Consider the following 24,616-nt stretch of genomic DNA (forward strand, 5'->3'; position numbering starts at 1 on the left):
GTCACCCATTCCTTCTCTCCAGAGATGCTGCCGGTCCCGCTAGGTTACTCCAGCTTTGTGTCCATCTTCAAATGACGTCACACGCTCCAGACGGCTGTGCGTACGCATGTAATCGCACCCGACCTTCGCGGGACGGTTGCGTAATTTGCGTGCCAAGGACACATAAATGGGACAGGCACTTCACTCTCTCTTAAAAACATCGCTACTGCTGAGCAACGGCCGCTTCCCCAACGCAGACAAGGACTTCACCAGAACAACATCGGCAAGAATTCATGAGCTACACAGGGCCCCGAGCTGTGATTCCAATCTATCCCATGATTTCACAACACAAGAAATCGAGCAGGCCATCCGACGGCCGAAAACCGGCAAGGCACCAGGCACCGACGGCATCCACCGACGGCATACATAAAACACCAAGGCAAGAAGGCAAATGACTGACTGTGCTCCTTCCTCTCCACGTGTTTCCGCTGCTTGAGGCAGCCAAAGATCTGGCGCCGTGCCAAGGTGATCGCTCTGCCGAAGCCAAATAAGCCTAGCGATGACTCCAAGGGATACCGACCCATCTCACTGCTGTGTGTTCCATACAAGCTCCTGGCACGTCTCCTCCACACACGTCTCAATCCAGTGACCGACCCCCAGCTGCCTTAAGAACAGGCTGGCTTCCGAAGAGGTTGGTCAACGGCGGACCAGGTGACCCTCCTGTGCCAAGACATAGCGGACAGCTTCCAGGCAGGGGAGAAGGCTGGCGCTGTCTTCTTCGACCTCACAGCTGCATATGATACTGTCTGGCTACCTGGACTACACATGAAGCTTCTGGAAACCATCCCAGACAAGCACATGGTGAGCTTCATCATGGAGATGCTGAGCAACCGCAGCTTCAGGCTACACACCAGCAACGGGCAATGCAGCAGGGTGAGGAAACTTAAGAACGGCGTCCCTCAGGGCTCAGTGCTGGCATCAATGCTGTTCAACATCTACATCCATGACCTGCCTGCAACCCAGTCAAAGAAGTATGGCTATGCTGATGACCTGGCCATCCTACTCAGTAAGCTATCCTGGGAAGCAGCAGAAGAGGGCCTCTCTGAAGACATGAACATCCTGTCTTCATACCTGAGGAACTGGCGCCTCAAGCTCAGCATGGGTAAGACAACATCTTCAATGTTCCACCTCAACAACAGGGAAGTGACGCGCGAGTTGAACGTCATGGTGGATAACGCCCGGTTACGGTCCCCGCCCGTCCCCACATACCTCGGTGTGAAGCTCGACAGAACGTTGTCATTCAAACAACACCTGGAAGGTGCCAAGGCAAAGACAAGCGCCCGTGCCGCACTGATACGCCGCCTAGCCGGCACCACATGGGGAGCCACGATGAAGACACGGTGCATGTTCACAATGGCCCTGATGTTCTCAGCCGCCGAGTACTGCGCCCCGGATTGGTGCCGTAGCCCTCACGCCAAGAAGCTAGATGCTGCCCTCAACAACGCCCTGCGGACTGTCTTCGGATGCCTACGAGCCACCTCAGTAAACCAACTGCCCGTCCTCACTGGCATCGCCCCAGCCAACATCAGACGAGAAGCAGCCACGCTGGCCCTCTCTCGAAAGGCACAGAGCAGTGAATCCCACCTCCTCCATCAGATCGTCACAGAGAAACCACGACGAGTGCGCCTCAAGTCACGGCACCCCTTTGCCACGCAAGCCCAGGAGCTGCTCTGCACAACACCGGCTGACTCTTCTAAGGCCGCCTGGGTCAAGACGAGATGGAGAGACCAGTGGAAGTCAGCGGAACCATCTAGGCTACACCAGTACATCAATGACCCCATGGATGTCCCTGGCCAGGACCTGCCCCATAAGCAGTGGACAACCCTCAACCGCTTGAGGACAGGCATCGGATGCTATGGAGTAGTGATGAAGAGGTGGGGCCTCGTGGACAGCGCCTCCTGCGAGTGTGGGGACCCAACACAGACAGTGGAGCACATAGTCACCAGTAGCCCCAAACACCGGCCTCGAATGGTGAACGAGGTCTGATTGACCTGGACTATGACACGTTGGCCTGGCTCGCCTCAACGGAGCTGCAGGTCTAAAAGACATACGACAAAAGAAGAAGAAAACATCCAATGAATTGGCCTCTACTGCCTTCTGTGCCAAAGAATTACGCAGATTCACAACTCTCTGGGTGAATTTTCTTTTCCTCATCTTTGTCCCAAATGGTCTATCCTTTATTCTTAAACTGTGACCCCTGGTTCTGGACTCCCCCAACATCTGGAACAGTTTACCTGCATCTAGCCTGTAACAATCCTTTAAGAATGTTATATTGTATGTCTCTGATTTGTGTTCAGTGTTAGTCACTTATGTCCAAAGCTGAAGGCTCTTAAATATTTCTATTCTTTTCTCTCTTGTTGGACGTGCTCATTTCTGAACATACACGTTTATTTTCTTGAGTTTTTTGTTTTGAACCAATTTTAAAAATATGAACATTTCATGAGTTTGTAACTTCAGATATTCCTTAGAAGCTGGCAAACCATAGAGCTCCAAACCCATAATATAGATCGGTATTTCTCAATTGTACTAAGCGGTAGGCTTGGCCTTTTTAAAATTTTGATGACCCATTGGAAAGAAGTTTGAAGTAAAGACTGAAGATTAAGCTTTAATTCAGCCATTAAGCTTCAGCCATGTTCATATTGAATGGCGGTGCAGGCACGAAGGGCCGAATGGCCTACTACTGCACCTATTTTTTGTTTCTATGTTAATTGCATCTGTGGTGAATTAAAGACAAGTTGCATCTTTGAAGTTGCAATTCAAAGTTAAAAAGTGCCTGGTTTTAAATCAACTGAGCTTTAAAAAAGATTACATTTAGCTACGGTTAAAATTTTAATCTTGTTTCATGCAGTCTAAATTGAAATGAATAGCTGTATTGATTAGCAGTAATTCAAACATTCAATAAAGCACAGTTCAATTTAATTTCTTCATGTTTGACAACTATTAAATAAGGAGGAACCATAAACTTGATTGGACAAGTGTTAAATCATCATTACAGACAGGGAAAAAATAAGATGATTCTGCTCATTCCAAAGTTATGTTGAGAATTTTCTATGTTAAGGGCAAAACTCATTTAAATGTTCCCACTTTCCTTAAAAGAATCCACAAGGCCATTTAAAAATAAATTGCTCCTTCAAGAGCAATATTAAGGTTTTGTTTATGTGATAATTAATTTTCTTTACTTCTATTTAGTTTATTAGTTCTATTTAGTTTATTAGTTATCTGTAGAAAAAGCAAGGTATCTAAAGGAATATAAAGTGTAATTTAGTTAGTTGTTTGAATGCATCTGCTGTGCCCATTTTTTCTTTCTTTCATGTCCTATTTTATCAGTTAAACTATTGATTGTTTACATTCATAAGATTGGAATTAATCTTGGGGGGAAAAAGGATCTGAATTCCACATTGATAATTGCAGTAAACAGGGAGAGTTACGCAAGAATTAGTATGTTATTTTGAAAAATATCTTCTCTTAAATTTTAAAATTAACACTTGAAAACACAATTCACTAAGGTGGAGATGGATGGATATTGGAGGAAATTATTATAGAAATTTAGCAAGAATATGGAGTTTTTTTGCTAACTCTACCTCTACCTCTACTTCCCCACTTTGCTTCATTTGCTCACATTTTACTCTTGCTGCAGTTGTTCTGGTAATGATTATCCCACAGTTCGTTGGGTTGGGAGTTCCTCATGAAAGGATTTAATTCTTGTCATGAGGGAGGATTGGCAATTTCCAAATCAGGATGGTGAGTTGCTTGGATGGAAACTTGCAGATGCTGGCATTCCGAGGCTTCTGCTGGTTGTGGGTTTGGGAGATGCTATTGGAGCATTTAGTTTGGTGCGAGGAGCATTTAGGTTGGCAAATAGGATACCAAACATGCCAAATGCTTTGCCCTGGATGGTGACAAGGTTCTTGAGTGTTGTTAGATCTGCATTCATCTCCTCAAAAGGGGAGAATTCCATCACACTCATGGTGAAGATATCAGTAAGAAGCCAAAGTCATACAGCCGCTCTGCACTTCTGGCTGAGTATTGGACTGGCTTTTCAAAAAGCTAGAGAAAGGATTATGGGCTGAACGACCCCTCTCTGTGCAATGACAATCTTTAAAAATATTGAAGTTTATGCCTCTCCACCCTGACTGAATCCATTATTTTGAAGTACTTCAAGAAAATGACCTACTCTTATCCATCCCAGGACTGTCTCACACACACCCGCACAAATATTATCTGTTTATTCTTTCCCATGTATTTTCAGACATGGCAATAACATGATGCTTTACACACCACAGCACTGCAGAACCCAATTGTGCTGTAATCAAAATAACGAGGCTCCACACTACAGCTATTTAATTGAACAGTATTTCTCAGCATAATTCATGCAATGTTAATGATGTAAAATGAAGGCAGCAATTAGCAGTCATGGAATTCTAATGAGGGATATTTTAAGCACTGATTAGAGTTGAAGAACACCTCCCATGTGAGATCTGCTGTTAGCAACTTACATTATTACACCACTTTATGAATCCTCAACATGTCCTCCTGCCTCTGGCACATGGATTCATATAACTTTTTAATAGATACATTAATAGGCAATGTATTTGAAATTGATTTTAAAATATTTTTATATTGTTAATCAGCTGCCATTGACATCATACCAATTCTACGTTGATCACATTTTATCATATAGTTACTTTCTCACAGAATATTTGGGTTTAAAAAATGTTAGAGGTAATGAAGAACAAAAGGTGAGGTATTCTCCCAGTCGCAGAACATTTCAGCTAAAGGCTGAACAAAATGCATCATGGATATCTAGATACTGTATATTCCTATGCGTAGAGAGTGGTGTGATACCCATTGTGCTGAAATGGGTATGTATTGTGTTGTGTTGTGTTGAAATACCCATTGCAACGAGTTTTGTAAATAAAAGACATGCAGAAAAGAGTCAATGGCATTAAAGCCAAAAATGTGCAAATTAAAGCTGGGTAAATCAAGGGATTATGTAGTGCTAATATAGCACACTTTGAACATATCAGAATGAAAAAAAAACCCTCAGTATATTAGCAAAACACGGCGACTAGTATCTCCGTTACTTTACATTTTACAGCTAGCTAAATGTCAGAGAAAATTGCAAAATATGCTTAAATGATGGGGAGGGTTTTGGAAGGGTTTCCTTAACCATCTGTCATAACTCCAACATGAAGCCTGAAGAAATGGTATCAATGGGCATCTCCAGAGATGCAATAATCTTCTGCTACAGAGTTGCCAGAGGCGATAATTCATAATGAGAGGAAAATTTAAGAATGTAGTGCTGGCAGTAAATGCAAGCGTTAGTTCAAAACATTAAATATTATTTGACTCATTTCTGTGGAGGCTATACATAGAATAATTACGAGAAACCTAAATTCATCAGCAAAAGGAATCCATCTATCTAAAATGACATGTATCAGGTGTTCTTCCCGTGACATATAACCAAGCTTACTGCGACTTGCATTTCCTTTGTAAATTCAACAGTACCTGGCATTGCATGACATCATTAACTTCGGAAAACAATTGTGCTTTTCTGGAATTCAACAGAGGAACTGCAGACCATGAGCAAGAAGAGTTATGGACAGGATGACAAAGGTATTAGCAAAGAGGTACGTTTTTAAGGAGGCAAGAAATGTTGAAAAATGAGAGGAGGATATCTTCCGGATTGTACATGCTTGACAGCTGAAGGTTCTGCCACTGACTGTGAGCAGTTGAAATAAATAGTGCACATGAATATGTTTATTTCCCTCAGGTACTGTATCTCCATAAATAAACTCGTGCACATACTGTGTTCTGGTTGCATAAATAAGCATGCATGTCTCTCCAATCACGGTTGTGTCTAAAAATAAATGTCATTTGACACCTCCTATGCAGTACTTCACAGCTCGAGTTCATCTGGGAAATACACATGTGATTTTATACACACTGTATTAAAAGTCATTAAGATTTTAAGCATCAAGATTGATTTTAAATCAAGAATTTAAAAAATAGACTTTCTTAATGTAATTATAAGATGCATGCACCTGAATATATATGTTGCAAATGGAACAGCATGTTATTATAACTGTAATCCAAATACAGTATGTGGAAATGTGAAAGAAGGGTTTCAGACATTTGTTTCATGCACAGGATTTGGAATTATATGCTCCAATATTCTTTTGAAATTAAAGTTTACCAAAGTTTAAAATCTATATTATGGCCACATATTGGAACTGTTGAGACGGAGAAAGCTAATTTTCAGCCATCATCCTGGTGATTAGGGAAAATGTAGTATAATTATCTTATCTTGGGTATCATTAACTAACATTCTGATGGCTGAGATGTCATTTACCAATGGACTGTGCACAGCTATTTTGGGGAATAAAATGAATTGGAAGATCCACTGACAAAATCCAATCAGTTATCAAACCCTGAATCTCCAATGTAGTACCAAACAGAACAAATCCCTTGGGAGGATGGATGGAAAATTTGATGATTGGCCAGCAAAGCCAGATGTTGCCTGGAAGTTGCAAAACATACTTGGGTAATAAAGTACTATTATGATGATAATGATTATGATCCAAAATCAATGTACGTTTGATTTGATTAAATGCAGAAATTGAATAAATATTGAGTCAATATTCTTCCAGGTAGAATTAGAGAGAGTGTCATGTTGTAATTGTACATTCATTTACCGAGTAGAATAAATAATATTAATTTACACAAAAAGCTGGAGTAACTCAACGGGACAGGCAGCATTTCTGGAGAGAAGGAATGGGTGACGTTTCATGTCGAGACCCTTGTTCAGACTGGTTAGGGATAAGGGAAATGAGAGATATAGATGGTGATGTGGAGAGATAGATTGAATGAAAGATATGCAAAAAAGTAAGGATTATATAGGAAACAGACCATTGTAAGCTGTTTGTAGGGTGAAACACCTTCCCCTGCAACCGCAACACCTGTCGCTATACCTCCTCCCTCGACTCTGTCTAGGGAACCCGACAGTCCGTTCAGGTTTGGCAGAGGTTCGCTTGCACCTCCTCCAACCCCATCTAATGTATCCATTGTTCAAGATGTAGAGTCTTATACATCGGTTAGACCAAATGCAGCCTCGGCGATCGTTTCACAGCACACCTTCGCTCAGCCTGCCTGAACCAACCTTATCTCCCAGTTGCCAGACATTTTAATTCTCCTTCCCATTCCTACACAGACCTTTCTGCCCTCGGTCTCCTCCATTGTCAGAGTGAGGCTAAATGCAAATTGGAGGAACAGCTTCTCATATTTTGCTTGGGCAGCTTGCAGCCCAGTGGTATGAATATTGATTTCTCTCACTTCAGGTAGCGCCGGCATTCCCTATCTCTCTATTCCTCCCCCACCCAAGTCGTACTAGCTTCTTATTTTCACCCCTCAAACAGCTTATAATGGCCTGTTTCCTTTCTCATCGTTACTTTTTTGCATATCTTTCATTCATTGTTCTTTATTTCTCCTCATCACCATCCATATCTCTCGTTTCCCTTATCCTGAACCAGTCTGAAGAAGGGTCTCGAAGTAAATGAAAGTGTCTATTATTTAATAGTCTGAGTTTTGACTAGTAGCTAAAGACCCTATTAGCTAATCTTTTGTATGTCCTAGTCAATGTATCTCAGATCAGGGTATAAGAAAGTGAATTTGAGAGAAGACACTTTCATTGACTTTAGCTACTAGTCAAAACTCAGACTATTAAATAATATATTAAGTTCAAATTCGGAGTACAAATTACATTAGAAATGAACCTTCATCCCCCGAAGGTACACAGAACTGTGATAGCTACTTTCAATATTGAAAAAATGTGAAAAGATATGGAACACACCAACCTCCAAATCTAGCCTAATAGTCTGAAGAAGGATCCGAACGCAAACATCATCCATCCTTTTTCTCAAGAGATTCTGCCTGACCTGCTGAATTACTTTGTGTCTATCTTTGGTACATACTGGCATCTGCAGTTCTTTTCTACGCAGCCGCCAAATCTTAAGGGGCTGTCCCACTCTTGCGACCTAATTTGCAAGTTTAGAAGAGTGTCTTCACACTTCAAAATCGCAGCATGATCGACACGTGGTCCTAGGAGGTCCTATGAGGCCGCTGGAACTGTCCTTCGTGCTCGAGAGAAGTTCCCAAATACTCATGGCCTCAGCGAGGTCGCGGAAATTTTTTCAGCATGTTGAAACATTTTCCGCGAGTAAAATTTGATCGGAATGGTTCTTTTTAACTCATCGTGCAGTGGAGTGGGGTCGCTATTTAGTTACAGGCAGTCGAGGGCAGCCGTAGGCAATCTCCTTCGCTGAGCGGGCATTTTAATTGGCTCATTGGAGTTTTCAGGACCTAGGAAAACGGACGGGTTTCAACGCGGACGGTCGATCCAGCTCGAGGTTTTCCAGGCGAGTGCCTTCGATCTTGAAGGCCGAAGACACTCTTCTTAACTCACAGATTAGGTCGCCCAAGTGGGACAGCCCCGTAAGTTTGTTGCTCCAGGATTGATGGCATCATGAGATTCCCTTTAATATTGTTATAACATTTCTTTTGGAAATAATTTTCTTCATTTGATAAAAGTAAATTAGCAGAGACTGGTGAGAAACTTTAATAATAATTATAAAATAATTTGTGCAATATATGTATATTTTATGTTTTTGTGTGTTGCCCAACTCTATGTGCCTGTGATGCTGTTTTAAGCAAGATTTTCATTGTATCTGTACTGAGACTGTTGAAATTTGGCATGAATTTCCAATGACTTTTACAAATTTCTACACATGCAGTATAGAAAGCATACCGTTGTATTGCATCACAGATTGGTTTAGGAGCAGCTCTGCTTAAGACTGCAAGACATTGCAGAGAGTTTGAGTTATAGCCCCGTCCATCATGCAAACCAGACTCCCCATCACAGGCTGCATCCACACTTCACACTAACTCGGGTAAGCAGCTGATATTCAAAGCCTTTTCCCAGAGGCACTTTGTTTCTGAAAGGAATGTGCAATAATGATAACTATATTCTGCACTCTGTATATTTTCCTTTACTCTGCTTATTGCACTCGAGTTTGTCCCGATTGAATTTATGCATAGTATTATCTGATTTGATTAGATAGCATGTAAAACAAAGCTTTTCACTATATCTCAGCACATGTGACAATAATTAATCTAATCCTACAGTTTCACTGGTAGTCATTCAGCTCATTTTGGCCTATTGATTCTGCAAAAGAAAACTGAATATGGATAAAGACCAATGCACCATATTGCCTGTTCGGCACTTGGATAACAGGATGTCTGATAAATATAAGAAAGTAATAACAAAGGTGACATATGTGAATGTGTATCTTTACAAGCATCAAATTACATTTGCCAATAAAATGCAAAAGCCTTAAAATTTGGACCTTGAATTCTGAAAGTGGAGCTGTTTCAGACGAGGCAATAAATGTGTCAGAAAATAATTATTGAAAAGAAACAGGAGAGTCATTGAATCAATGTAAGAAGATGATAACAATAAAAATGATGACAAGAAGATGATAACAATAAAAATGATATGTTGTGGAAGAGGGCTGATCGTAAATCATGGGTTTTGTCAACAAAGGAAAACTATGTTATCAACAGCACTTCAAGTTTCACATATCTAGCTTTTACAGCTAGAAACATTCTCCAGGGATTATTGAGATTATATTAATTCTTTTCAAAAACAGGTTATAATTACTTTAAAAAGCACTGAAAATAATCTCTCCGTATGTTGCAAAAAAATATATTGTATAACGTAGGAACATTGTACAAAACAAATCTTTAATTCTAACTGATTTTCTTGCTGAAAAAGAATTTATGCAAAGGTTATTTTTTTTTATTTCTCTGACAACTTTCACTTTTGAAATTGTATTTATCCAAATTTGAACATCTTGTTCACCCAGCATGAACACACAAAGAGACAAAGGGATTAGAACTCCCCCAGTACTTACAAGGAAAAGATCTGAATGCAATAATATATTACATAATTTGATTGTTAGATTTAGTTCTATATTTCTTGGTTTCTACACAATAATGGAAAACTTGAGATTGTAAACTTTTCAAAACCAATACTGGGTACGAGAGCTAAATTGTTGGATTTAGTAGCTCATAGTTTTAACTAGCAGAAATCTCGTGGGAAAATATTCACAACCAGGATTGTTGTTGTCCCTCATCCAGCAAATTCACAAGCTTTCTATTGTGGAAACATTACAGCACAGAAGCCCAATGAGCCCATTAAATTCATGCCAGTAACTCGCAGAACAACTACATGGTCCTATTCCGCCACCCTTTCCTGGTACTTTTCAACTAATTTCCCTCAAGTGCCTATCCAATTCCTCTTTAAAAAGCCTTATGATAAGAATAGCATTTTAGGGTTATTAAAAAGAGGAATTGAATAAACGTCGCCCCCTGCTTTCCATCTATCATCGAAAATTTGTGTTCTTGAACAATCTGCAAGAGAGAACTGTTATGGATTTGTACAAAATGTGTAGGAAAGAACTGCAGATGCAGTCTGCAGAAGGATCTCGGCCCAAAACGTCAAATGTAAAATGGAGTTTTTCTTCTACAAAAGCATGGTCGTAGAACAAAAGAATGGCTCGGTGCCAAGTCATTAAACAATAGGTGCAGGAGTAAATGGGGGGGGGGGGGAGGGGGGGGAGGGGGGGGGGGGAGGGGGAGAGGGGTGTGTGTGTGTCTGTGTGTGTGTGTGTGTGTGTGTGTGTGTGTGTGTGTGTGTGTGTGTGTGTGTGTGTGTGTGTGTGTGTGTGTGTGTGTGTGTGTGTGTGTCCTTCGAGCCAGCACCGCCATTCAATATGATCATGGCTGATCATCCGCAATCAGTTCCTCGTTCCTGCCTTCTCCAAATATCCCCTCACCACTATTTTTAAGACCCCTATCTAGCTCTCTCTTGAAAGCATCCAGAGAACTTGCCTCCACCGCCCTCTGAGGCAGAGAATTCCACAGACTCACTACTCTCTGTGGGGGAAAAAGTGTTTCCTTGTCTCCGTTCTAAATGGCTTACTCCTTATTCTTAAACTGTGGCCCCTGGTTCTGGACTCGTCTTTGCTAATTATATTGAACACAATATGGAGGACAGGTTGTCTTTTTATTAAAGAAATGAAGATGGAATCCTACAGTAATAACATGTGTTTCTTTCAAGGCCATAAAGAAGCCAAGACTGAAAAAAATAGCAGACGCTCCAGAGATAAGTAATAACTTGTTATTGGATGAGCTTGATTTGGACCCAGCTTTTCCTATATTCTGAAAGGCGATAGAATCTTTCAGCCATGCCATATTCAGACTTGGTAGGAGTGTTTTACTGATAAGAAAAATGTATAATTGTGCTAACTTTCCTTTGTTCTGTGAGTGGAGCCCGAGAAGCATTGAGCAACGTTTGTGCTTATTGTAGATCTTGCCACTCCCGTCTGACGAATCAATTAAAGATTGCCATGGTTTACCTTTAACAATTTTGTTGCTATCTGCTTTTTAAGAAACAAACTTTGACACTATGACCTACTAAAAATTCCTAAAGTAATGTGCACTGTGTTGTACACAACTGTCCAGACGTGGCCTCTCATATCTTATAAAGATCCTGGTAATGCCACACCAGTTATGATATTCAAAATCCCATATAGGTGACTAATTAGTCTTTCAATATGCCCTGCTACTTTCAAAATATACTTGGCCCTATTAATTGGCAGATCCTCTTAAAGTGTAATTTATCCTTTCTTACATCCCCATGCTCTTTCTCCCAAATGTATGATTTCAAATTCCTCATCAAATTTAATCTACATTTGTCACCATATCTACAATATGCCACCATATGGCCTCTTATGGTCAACTATCCGACTTCTCAATATTTAAAAAGCCGCCAAAGTTTGGCTAAGCTTCCCTGTAAACACCCAGATCCACGTAATCCATCGGGTGGTGCCACCGCAGCTCGTAGTTCTTTCACCCTTTTTGTCACTTTTAGTGTGTCTAAATGTATGTTTTAATGTTTCTTAGTATGTCTTATGTAGGGGGAAATAGGGGGAAACCGTTTTTCTGTCACTTACCTGGACGGAGATGCGTCTTTTCTCTGTGTCGCATCTTCGCCCCCCCCCCCCCCCTCGCGGCCTACCAACTGGATTGGCGCGGCCTTTCCTACCAGAGACCGGCCAGAGCTGCAGGCGCGGCGCAGCGCAGCGCAACGCTGAAATACTGGGTGATCATTTGTCGGCATGGCATTGTACTACTTAGCCGGATAAGTTGTCACACAGATGGCAAAACAATGTTATAATTTGCGCCACACGTACCACACACACCTTCACTTCTAATTTATGAGGTAAAATACACTGCACCTTCTTGGAAAGAAAGGAAATTCAAAACATTTCACCCCTTCCCTAATCTGATTAAGCAGCAATTGATCTTACAGAAAAAAATATAACAGAAAGGTCTTATAAAAGTACTAATATTCTCCATGATAATGCTCAATTTAGGTACTACTAGACAGAGGATATAAATTAATTCAATAAAGGGGAAAAGAGCTTCAATAACTTAATTGATTAAATTATTGCTTTACAATTTCCTCAGAGCCATCCAATCATCACACTTAACAGCAGCTGGTCACTCTAATTTCCCAACTGGCTCGTAATTATGTGAATATTGTACTTCAGGAAAAGTCACTCAGAGGTAAAATCAAATCCCATGAACTGCAGGGTTTCAAGCCAAGCATTCAGGTAAATGAAAATGAAGTTGAAAATTATGCTCGAAAAGGCATCACGTCTGAAAAATCAAATGTAAGTAATGCTTGATTCATGGCATCATAGCCATTTCAGGCATTTATCCACTTCCCTGCACCCAAACCATTCATTTTATTTACGTTACTGCAACCAAAACACTTCACTGTCTGTCTTTCATTCCATATGCAAATTTAACATTTAATCCTAGTTTAAGAATGTTGCTCGATCCAGTTTTTAACCTTACCCAACCACTACAATATTTGTGGTATTTTTCAGCAGTTTGGCATTGTGGCACGTTGACCATCAAACACCAGGATCACATTCATTTACTTAAATTCTGATTACTTGTACTGCAATGTACTTTTGGTCGTACAATCTGCCAAGCTTCCATCATGTTCCAAGGCCACCCTCAATCCCACCTCGGATATATAATCAAGCGTTTTTATTATTCAAAGTAACAACATGCTACAAAGCACAAAATTCTGACATTATTAAATCATCAGCACCCATCAAGATTATTCAATTTTCCCTCCACCTCAAGAAACTCAATCGCGTTAAATGGTTTTACAATTTGATTTTGAGTCAGAACATTGTGTAATATTCAGTGGTCATTTCTATGCAATATTTGTTTAAAACAGCCTTGTGTGGTGTTTACATATATCAATTTTACAAGAAAATGTATCAACTAATCAATTTAACAATCCAGGTAATTTACAGATTGGAAGAATGCCATAGTTGTAAAACAAATTAACAAGGTAGGCTGATTGAAAAAATAAAGATACATGGGGCCAAGGGTGACTTGATAGTTTTTGATTTCAGAACTGGCTTACCTATTGAATACAGAAGGTAGTGGTGGAATGCTGCTATTCAGGCTGGAGGTCTGAACAGTGGCTTTCGCAGGGATCAATGCTGGAATTCGGTTGTTTGTTTTATGTCATTTAAATGACTTGGGCGAAATGATAGATGGGTTGATTAGTGAGCTAGCCTTGTGCTTGTCAGAGGACTAAAACAAATCATACCAGAAAAGAAGAATGGACAATGTTTTAGGGTTGAACAAGCAAGTATCCAGTGGTGTCTCCTTACCCTTAAAGCCTCTCATTCATATGCAAGGTGCAAGTCAGGGTGATGGAATAATCCCTGCTTGCCTGTGTAGTACAGCTCCAATAATACTCAAGCTGCTCAACACCATCCAGTCAAAGGAACAATAATTGGCAACACACAACCATCCTGGGTACTTACACCATTCACCACCGGCACATCATGGAAGCAAAGTGCACTATCTACAAAATGCAGTCTGGTTACGCCTCGACCTCTTACAGGACTTTCCTTATGGGGGAGAGGGAGGGGGGGTTGGAGCACTGGAGTGGCCTTCCCTCCCGGAGTGGCCCATCCTGCCTTGCGAGTGCATTGTGACGTCAACCGGATTTTATTTTACAAAATGGGTGAGTTTGAAGAAATCGGGCTGTTTTTAAAATTTCAACAATTAATAACTTTGGAAATATAGGTGGAAATGCGACGGGAAGATGTTTATCGCCACCACGGGAAAAATGTGAGTAGAATGTGCGAAAATGGGAAGGCTGTGGCCTAGCGTTTGGAAGAAGATAGGAATTAACCAGATTGACACACACACACAGACACATCGTGGGCACAAACAAGATGAAGACTTTTAGTTATAGAGAGATAGAGATGATTGTGGGATTTAAATAGGTCAATTCACTGGGGATAACTTTATTGCGATTCTTCAAAATAGTGGCATGGGATATTTTACACCATGCTGAGACAACAGACAAGGATTTGATTTGATGTTTCATTTGAAGGATGACACTTCCAACAACATACAATTCTTTAATACTTCAATAGATTGTCAAACTAGAATTGTATGTGCACTGACTGGAGAAACTCAGAGAATGTATTTTACTCTCAGAGCAATTATGTTACAACTATTCAGACAGATTTGCTCGATTTAGGAATTAGCTTCCTGGAAGATATATTTTAAGAGTCCTTATGCATAATTTAGTTGAGAACACGAGAGAATTACTCACTAGTCTATACCACTCAAGTGAAGTTCAGCGGTAGATACTATTATCTTCTACAACCAAGCATTGTAAGAAAGGAAACTGAGTGTAGAATATTGTGTTACAGCTACAGAAAACGTACATGAGCCAAAATGAGATTAAAAAAAAGATTGGGAGATGGAAATACATTATTATCATAGGAAAGATCTGCTTAAGAGGCTGATGAGAGCAGAGAAGAAACTGTTCTTGCATATAGCGGTATATGTTTAGAATTTAGAAATACAGCACCAAAACAGGCCCTTCGGCCCATCAAGTCTGTGTCAACCAACAATCACCCATACACTAGTTCTATCCTACACACAAGGGACAATTTACAGAAGCCAATTAACTTGGAAACCTGCACGTCTTTGGAATGTGGGAGGAAACCGGAGCACCCGAAGGAAAACCACATGGTCAGAGGAAGAACGTACAAACTCTGTACAGACAACAACCTGGGGTTAGAAGCAAACCCGGGTCCCTAACGCTGTAAGTCAGCAACTTTACTGCTGCGCACCTAACCACCCTAATACAATATCAGCGTTTGGATCTATTTATAGCTCAATTTAAAGTACAGGCAAAATGTTAACTGGATAAGAAACTGGAAACAAATAAACTATACTACAGAAACATTCATTATACACCATTCTATGTCAAAATTTTCAACAACAGAACATTTCTACTACAGTAGCCAAGAGAAAAAAAATGTTTTACATTCATGAAAACAGAATTATTTTTTCTAACATTGCTTAGTACTGGCCATGATCAATTTCTAGCTGTCAACTGGTGATCATCTCCACATAGTTAAGATTTGCTCATTTCAGTCCTTTTACCAGTAACCGAGGGATCCCCTGGCCGTACAAAATAATTCCATCCGTTAGATTTTACAACCATCTTTCCTCTTTCCTTCTGCGACATAGCATACATTAAACAGTATTATTCAATCTTCTTCATAATGGCTTTCTTGATCTAAAATTATTATTCTTACCAGGATTTTTGCTAAAACACCATCATCGCTTGAGTCAAAGGAGACAACGGCTTTGTCTGTTTCAATTTCACACAATACGTCACCAACATGAACTGTTTCACCTGGGACAAGAAAATATTAAAATCAGAAACATGAACTGTGGTTGAACATGGAAAGAATAAACTTCCATTTACATATTAATTTTCACATCCTCAAAATAACCAAAGTATTTATCAGTAAATGAACAATTTTTTTGAAATGATCACATTACACAAGGAAACAAAAGAGACAATTTGCATAAGATTTGTTCCTGCAGGTTGCAAGAACTTTCTGTGGTTTAATTGGTTCAGGACAAATGTTGACCAACACATTAAAGACCAAAGATCCTATAGCGGAGCTATAGGATCTTTGTTAAAGACTAGTACCATGGGACCATTTAGTTGAAATGGGAAAAGCAGCTTTGATTTAACACCTTTTTGTAGATGGCAACTTTCTCTTTTATTTCTTTATGAGAAAGATCAGACTGGTACAGGATAAGAGGTTTCTGGATTTAGAGCAACAACACATTTCCATGTATGGATGGCTTGTGTAATGGAGGGAAATTTGCAGATGGTGCCAGTTCCATAATTTTGTTCTCATGGCTGCATGCCGTGTGTATGTCACATTTAAACCATTCATACCTCTTGCATTGTTCAAGACACAATTTGTTTGTTCAACTATTATAATCAGTTATAAAAGTGCACTTGGCTGAGGGTAAGAAACTAACTGAAACAAAGTTCTCAATGAATGTTACTGAACATGAGATTGTGGAGGTCTTCCTCTTTCTCACCCTGCATGGCACTAAAATAATAGCTCTGCAGAGGATCTCTTCAATTTTGTGCAACATTAGCCAACACAATATTATGTTGGAGACTTGCTACTAATGATCATTTAAATAGATTCTTGCACTTTGTCATGGCTCCAATGTAGGTGGAGGTTAAATAAAAGTATTTCAGCAGCATCACCCCAGTTCATGAAGGTCAAAAAAAGATTAAAACTCCTTTCCAGATTCACCTCAGGAAGCTCTGTATTATCATCTTCAGTAAATGTTGTGGATATCGAGATCTGTAACAGCATGCATTGTACATTCCTGAATCTTTCCCAGTACATAAGTATAGCACATTGACTGTAAAGGTGTATATGAGTGAAACTTCAGATTCTTAACATAATCACAACACTTAATTGAAAATATTTTGGTTTATATTATTCTGAACCATTTTCTGCCATTGAGTTTAAATTCTTGATTCATAATAGGGCAGCACTTGGGCACAGCTAATAGCATCATATCCAGTGATCCTGGTGTTGGCTGTATGGCCACAAATTGCTGTAGAAACTCAGCAAGTCAGATAGCATCTCTGCAAAAAAGGAATATGTGACATTTCAGGTCAAGACCCTTCTTCAGATTGGGAGTCAGGGGAGAGGGAAATTAGAGGTATGAAAAGATAAAGAACAAATCAGCACCGGCACCGATTGCCAAGGAGCCCACAATGGTTCATTGTTTGCTGTGGAGGAGCTGATAACGAAGGGATACAAACAGTGAAACTAGCAAGACGACTAGAATGGGGGAGGGACGGAGAGAGAGGGAATGCATGGGCTTACTTGAAATTAGAGAAATCAAAACTCATACTGATGGGTTGTAAGCTGCCTAAGCAAAATATGAAGTGCTGTTCCTCAAATTTGCGTGTGGCCTCATTTCGACAGTGAAGGAAGCCCAATTTAAAAAAGATCAGTGTGGGAATGGGAAGGGGAGGTAAAATGTTTGGCCGGGATGTTAAAAACCGGGAGATCACATAGGACTGTCGGGGTCCCTGGATGGAGTTGAGGGAGGAAGCAAAGGGACAGGTGTTGCATCTCCTGTGGTTGCAGGGGGAAGTATCTGGGTAGAGGATGGTTTAAGTGGGAAGGGGTGTGTGAACCAAGGATTTGCAGAGGGAACGGTCTCTGCAGAAAGGGGTGGAGATGGGAAGATGCGACTAGTGGTGGGATCCCATTGGAGGCAGCAAAAATGTCAGAGGATTATGTGCTGATGCAAGGCTGATGGGTGAAAGGTGAAGACTAGGGGACTCTATCCCAGTTGCGACTGGGGTGAGGGGAGTTTGCACATTTTTCTCATGACCGACTTTGACTCCTTAATATTATTTGCACTTGGATCATCTCTTAGTCCATATTACTGGATGTGGTGTATACTCAAGAGTATCTGCAGACCTGCAATGCCATCAGTGTTGTGTCATGGAATGTCTCCAGATATAAATCAGCAAAAGCAGTGAACATTCCCAATTCATATTATTTTGAGTGCACGTTGATAGAATTTATCATAATTTGAAAATGTTGGTGTAGTTGCGGGAATGTTTAATCATGACAAATACTTCCCACTCCTGAAATACATACATAGAAGGTGTCCTTTATAATTGGTTATTTCAGTGACTTAAGAAAGAAGCACAGCTTGGTTCACTTTAACCTTGTTTTATATCAAAACCATAAATTTGCTCTCATGGCTGTTTTAGCCATTTTGGAATGGCTAAGCGCCATGTAAAAATAGCCCAATTAACAGCAAGAAAAAATGAAGCACTCCGAGGTTACTTGCTGTTACAGAACATGTTCCTATTTAGATTGCCAACCCTTGGGCTTTCTCATGGAGTCTACAGGAATTAATAATTAATCTCGACATTGCTGCAGGCAACCGAGGGGAAAAAAACATTAAGTGTATCGTCGTCACCTGCTTATTTATTATTTATACAAATTATGGTGATGCAACATGGAGGTCATATAATGAGACCAGTTATGGGCTGATTCACCACCTGGCAGTTATGGTGGTAACCAAAGGCAGATAGCAGTGCGTCACGTTGGAAGACCGCTGACTGACTCGCCACATTTTGAATTCCCCAGCACTGGGCTCCACTGCTGGGGGTACAACATCACTCAAGTATGATCTCTCTAGATTAGGTGCCTCTAACAGTGAGCTCAGCAGTGTGCTTCACCACGAAGGAAAGGCTTGATTCAGTCTCCTGCACACAATAAAGCTAGGAAAATCTGAAGACTATATTCTTCGTTACAAACTGGGATTAGAGGCTCAGATTTTAATGCCATTGCATCAGGCAAAAGAAAATTCTTTTGTGGTGTAGTCTGTGAGGCAGAGTCTTAAAAATGATAACTTTTTCCTTAAAGATCTTTGTTTTGTCCTCTTGTTCCTGAAAACAAGCCAGGAGATTTAATGATTAACTACCCCGACCTGCCTGGTGTCCTTCAGCTCAGATTGGGTAGCATGTACGTGGATTGAACTGTCAGAGAAAGTGGCAGAGACAGGTAGAATAACAATATTCAAAAGACATTTGGGTCAGATACATGGTTAGGAAAGGTTTGGAGGGATATGGGCTACACGCAGGCAGATGAACCAGCTCAATTAAGCAAATTGGTTGGTATGTACGAGTTGTGCTGAAGTGATTGTTTCCGTTCTGTTTTATGACTCTTCATACTAGGTCTGATATAAAAATAGAAAACATAGTTTTTATTATCCGAGCAGTTTAAATGATAACTTGAGAGTGCTTAATTCAGAAGGATAAATGTTGTGATTGCACTAGAAATACAGTACAAACAAAGGACTATGCAGCTTGAATGCACGGTGGGAGGCAGAAACCCAGGACAAAGCACAAATACCACATCAACTTTAGTATATTCCTATAAGAATACTTGGAAACATTCTCACAGCTACGTCAGATGCAAAACTCTGGAAACATTGTCAAGTTCTCTATCAGGATGTGCCTTAATGAATCGTGTAATTCAAAGAGGTGATAATATAGTTCTACACATCTAATTCTGGAGTGTGATTGTTCTGTGTAACTCATTCTGCAGTGTGAATGAACTACGTAACTTTTACTGGAGTGAGAATACACTACATTATTTATATTACATTGATATGAAATATACTTCAGTGAAGTTTGATGAAGAAGTTGTCCTTGTGGAGTACATGGTTTAAGCTCCATGATAATTCACTGAAAAAGAACAATCAATAAGCAAAAAGATACTATGCATGTCTTGGGTATTTTGCATATTTCGCTTGGGTAGCTTACACCCCAGCGGTATGATCATTGACTTCTCTAACTTCAAATAGCCCTTGCTTTCCCTCTCTCTCTCCATCCCCTCCCACTTCCCAGTTCTCCCACCAGTCTTACCGTCACCGACTACTTTCTATCTCTGTCCCGCCCACTCCCCTGACATCAGTATGAAGAAGGGTCTCGACCCGAAATGTCACCCATTCTTTCTCTCCAGAGATGCTGCCTGTCCTGCTGCGTTACTCCAGCATTTTGTGTCTATCTATGCATGTCTCAGTTGGCATCGTTTATGTTTCTTAACACTTACTCTTATAATTTGAATTATGGAAGGAATCATCTAATTACTATGATGCAAGAGGTAGCCCTCAGTTTCCTGTGCTCCAAGGAATAAAGAGCTAGCCTGTCCAACCTCTCCATATAGCCTAGACCCTTGAGTCCAGGCAATATCCTTGTAAATCATCTCTGCAGTCTTTCCAGCTTAGGCATCTTTTCTATAACACGGTATCTGGAAAGGATTGAGAATTCATGGCAAGCCATTTTGTAATCTCCATCCTCAATTCCCAAAGCAAACTACGATCTATCCCTATTTTATTGTGACCTGTTTACTTCAGGTGTCGCAATCTCTTTCAGCACAACCTTATCATTAATTTTGATTAATTAATCCCAGTATATTTTGGCAGCATCGAGTTGGTAAAGACTGATATTACTCATCCAGTATTCTAGTTATGCCTTGATCACCTATTTACCCCACTAATTGCCCCCCCCCCCACATCTCCTCTTGCTATTTATATATCTATATATGAAGTTTGGATTCCTTTTTATGTTAATTGCATGCTCTTTCCAAACTCCACAAAGGATTTTATCTTAGTTGTCACTTTGAAGCACTGTAGTTTCAGTGAGTAGATTGTGATTGCAGGAGGGTGTGTTATCACACCAGACTTAAACTCCCAATTTGCTGCATAATAAATATTAATATAATAAAATGCTATGCCGAAAACAATGAAATAATTGCTAACCACTGGACCTTTTAAAATGTGCTTGTATTGCCCTCTACTGACTGAAAGATAGATGATTTTTTTTGAAGGAAATAAATATCTAATATAGGTCATTAGAGTATACGTACGAAAGGATTCAAGCGCTAACCAGGAAAAATCTAAAATTATATTGTCCCAAAACTGCATTTCCCATAATCAGATCAAACTGCAATATTAACATTGGAGTGATTGCCCAGAATTAGTATAGCATATGTACAAATAGAAATGACCGTCCTTACAATCCTGCAATTCTGCACATTTTGTAAATCCTATTACTCTTCAATTGATTAAAATGTGACCTGCATGATGCCCAGGAAATGACCCGTATCACATTGCAACATAAAAAGATTTACAGAAACAATTACAATAACAATAAGAATAATAGCTGATATCATAGACAGTGAAGATGTCCATCAAAAATTACAGTGTGATGTTGATCAGCTGGCAAGTGGGCTTCGGAATGGCGAATGCAGTTTAATTCAGTTAAGTGTGAAGTTACATTTTAGGAAGTCAAACCAGGGCAGGACCTGCACAGTGAATGGTAGGGCCGTCAACAGTGTTGTCGAGCAGTGGGTGTTGGAGCACAAACATATAAATCCCTGAAAGTGGCAATGCAAGCAGATAGGGTGATGATAGAAACATAGAAACATAGAAAGTAGGTGCGAGAGTAGACCACCAGGTCCGTCGAGCCCGCACCGCCATTCGCTCATGGCTGAACACTAAACAGACACACTTACCCACAAACAGTAGACACAAGACACAGAACACAAGACACTACCCTCCCCTTCATACCGCTATCACCCCTCTCCACCCCAAGAACCGCGTGATCTCCTGGGGGAGGCAAAAAAACGGATAAAAACCCAGGTCCAATTCGGGAAAAAAAATCCGGGAAATTCCTCTCCGACCCCAATCCAGGCGATCGACACTTGTCCAGGAGATCACTCAGGTCTCACTATACTAACCATACCTAGGTCCATATCCCTGCCCTCTCCCCGTAGCCCCTTATCCCCTCGGCAGCTAAAAAACCATCTATTCTAGACTTAAATATATTTAACGTTTCTGCTTCCACTGCTCCCTGGGGCAGTGAATTCCATAAATTAACCACCCTCTTGGTGAAGAAGTTCTTCCTCATCTCAGTTTTAAAAGAGCCCCCCCTTATTCTGCAACAATGTCCCCTAGTTCTAGTTTCCCCGATCATTGGGAACATCCTCGGTGCATCCACCCGATCAAGGCCCCTCACGATCTTATATGTTTCAATGAGATCGCCTCTCATTCTCCTAAACTCCAAAGAGTAGAGCTCCAGCTTACTTAACCTTTCCTCATATGTCAATCCCCTCATTGCAGGAATTAATCTTGTAAACCTTCGCTGCACTGCCTCCAGGGCTAGTACATCCTTCCTTAAGTATGGACCCCAGAACTGTACACAGTATTCCAAATGTGGTCTCACTAATACTGTGTACAGCTGCAGCAAGACCTCCGTGTTTTTATACTCAATCCCCCTAGCAATAAAGGCCAAAACTCCATTGGCCTTCCTGATTGCTTGCTGCACCTGCATACTGACCTTTAGTGATTCATGTACTAATACCCCTAGATCCCTTTGCGTTGCATTACAACGCAGCTCCTCCTCATTTAGAAAATAACTTGCCCTATCATTTTTTTTCCCAAAGTGAATGACTTCACATTTATTAGTATTAAATTTCATCTGCCAAGTTGTTGCCCACTCACCTAGCTTATCTATATCCATTTGCAGACTCTTCCTATCCTCCTCATCCCCAACTTTTCCTCCCATTTTTGTATCGTCCGCAAATTTTGATATATTACACTTGGTTCCCTCCTCCAAATCATTTATATAAATTGTGAACAACTGGGGTCCCAGCACCGACCCTTGCGGAACCCCGCTAGTTACCGGTTGCCATCCCGAGTATGAACCATTTATCCCCACTCTCTGCTTCCTATTTGTCAGCCAATCCTCTACCTTGCTAATATATTACCCCCAATCCCATAATTTTTTATTTTTAGCAATAGTCTCTTATGTGGCACCTTGTCAAAAGCCTTTTGGAAGTCCAAGTATACCACATCCACCGGTTCCCCTTTATCCACCCGGGTTGTTACTTCCTCAAAGAATTCGAGCAGATTCGTTAAACAGGATTTCCCCTTCACAAAACCATGCTGGTTCTGTCCGATGAAGTCATGTTTATCCAAGTGCCCCGTTAGTGTTTCTTTAATAATTGTCTCTAACATTTTACCCACCACCGATGTTAGACTAACCGGTCTATAGTTACCCGCCTTCTGCCTACTTCCTTTTTTAAATATAGGTGTTACATTGGCCATTTTCCAATCCACTGGGACCGTTCCTGCCTCCAGGGAGTTTTGGAAAATTATCACCAATGCATCCACAATCCCCACCGCTATCTCCCTCAAGACCCTTGGATGTAATCCATCAGGCCCAGGGGATTTATCCTCCTTCAGTCTCATTAATTTCCCTAATACCACCTCCTTGGTGATCTTAATAGTATTTAGCTCCTCCATTCCTACCGCCCCCTGTTTATCCAGCGTTGGAATATTTTTTGTGTCTTCTATGGTGAAGACTGATACAAAATACTCGTTTAATGCCTTTGCCATTTCCATGTTCCCCACCAACAACTCTCCAGTCTCACCCTCCAATGGACCAACGTTCACCTTAGCCACCCTTTTTCTTTTTATATAGCTATAAAAACTCTTACTATTAGTTTTTATGTTGTTCGCTAAATTCCTTTCATAGTCTATGATAAAGACTCTTAGCTCGTTGGCTTTCATCAGTAAGGAAAATAAATCTGGAAGTTAGGGCGTTCCATTACATTTGTGCAAGACACTGGTGTAGCTGCATTTGGAGTATTGTGTACAGTTTTGGTCACCCATGATGCCAGGAAACTAGAAAGAGGGCAGTGAGGGTTTAAAAGGATGTTACCAGAACTCAAAGACCTGAACTATAGCAAGAGGTTGGGCAGACTAGATTGCCTCTATAATATTATCCCTCATTCCTTGGAGTGCAGTAGGCTGAGGGATATTATAGACACATAGAAAATCATGAGGGGAATAGATTTGGTGAATGTGCAAGTGTATTTTTCCCAGGCTACGGGAATCAAGAACTAGAGGACATAGATATAAGATGACAGGGGAAAGATTTAATAGCAACCCAAGGGGCAACTTTTTCTACACAGAGGGTGGTGGGCATATGGAACGAGCTGCCAGAGAGATTAGTGAGGCAGGTACAATAATGATAATTAAAAGACGTTTGGACAGGTACATGGATAGGAAATGTTCAGAGGGTTATAAGCCAAATGCAGGTAAATAGAACCAGCTTAATTGGGACATCTTGGTTAGCATGGACAAGTTGGGCCGAAGGGCATGTTTCCACGCTGTATGACTCTAAGACTCTAATAAAAAGGTACAAGCATAGCAATTTACTACTTGGTAAGGCAATTAGCTTCCTCAATGCTTTAGTACTAAGTGCAGTAATTTATGCAGGCTAAATGTCAGGATAAATTAGCCCTTTTCCCAAATTGCTCATCTATTTTGAGTGGTGGCGAATAAATGTAGTTAGAACGACAGGACATCAATTCACACCCAAACAGCATTGTAAAACAAGACCCAACAGTGGTCAAACTGCAGAATTTAATCCTTCTGACCAGATACTTATTACTTATTAGCCAGTCATTCC

At 40.6% G+C, this 24,616-nt stretch overlaps 1 protein-coding gene across 1 annotated transcript in view; it reads right to left on the reverse strand.

Moving 5' to 3' along the window:
* The window catches only part of pdhx (pyruvate dehydrogenase complex component X), a 163,637-nt gene that overhangs the window by 121,169 nt on the left and 17,852 nt on the right, over positions 1-24,616 (reverse strand). Inside the window, exon 3 of the mRNA XM_033039259.1 lies at positions 15,816-15,916. Within this exon, the coding sequence (XP_032895150.1) occupies positions 15,816-15,916 (101 nt within the window). The remainder of the gene's footprint in view (positions 1-15,815; positions 15,917-24,616) is intronic.

Source organism: Amblyraja radiata, chromosome 20, assembly GCF_010909765.2.
Source record: "Amblyraja radiata isolate CabotCenter1 chromosome 20, sAmbRad1.1.pri, whole genome shotgun sequence".
NCBI classification, from domain to species: Eukaryota; Metazoa; Chordata; class Chondrichthyes; order Rajiformes; family Rajidae; genus Amblyraja; species Amblyraja radiata.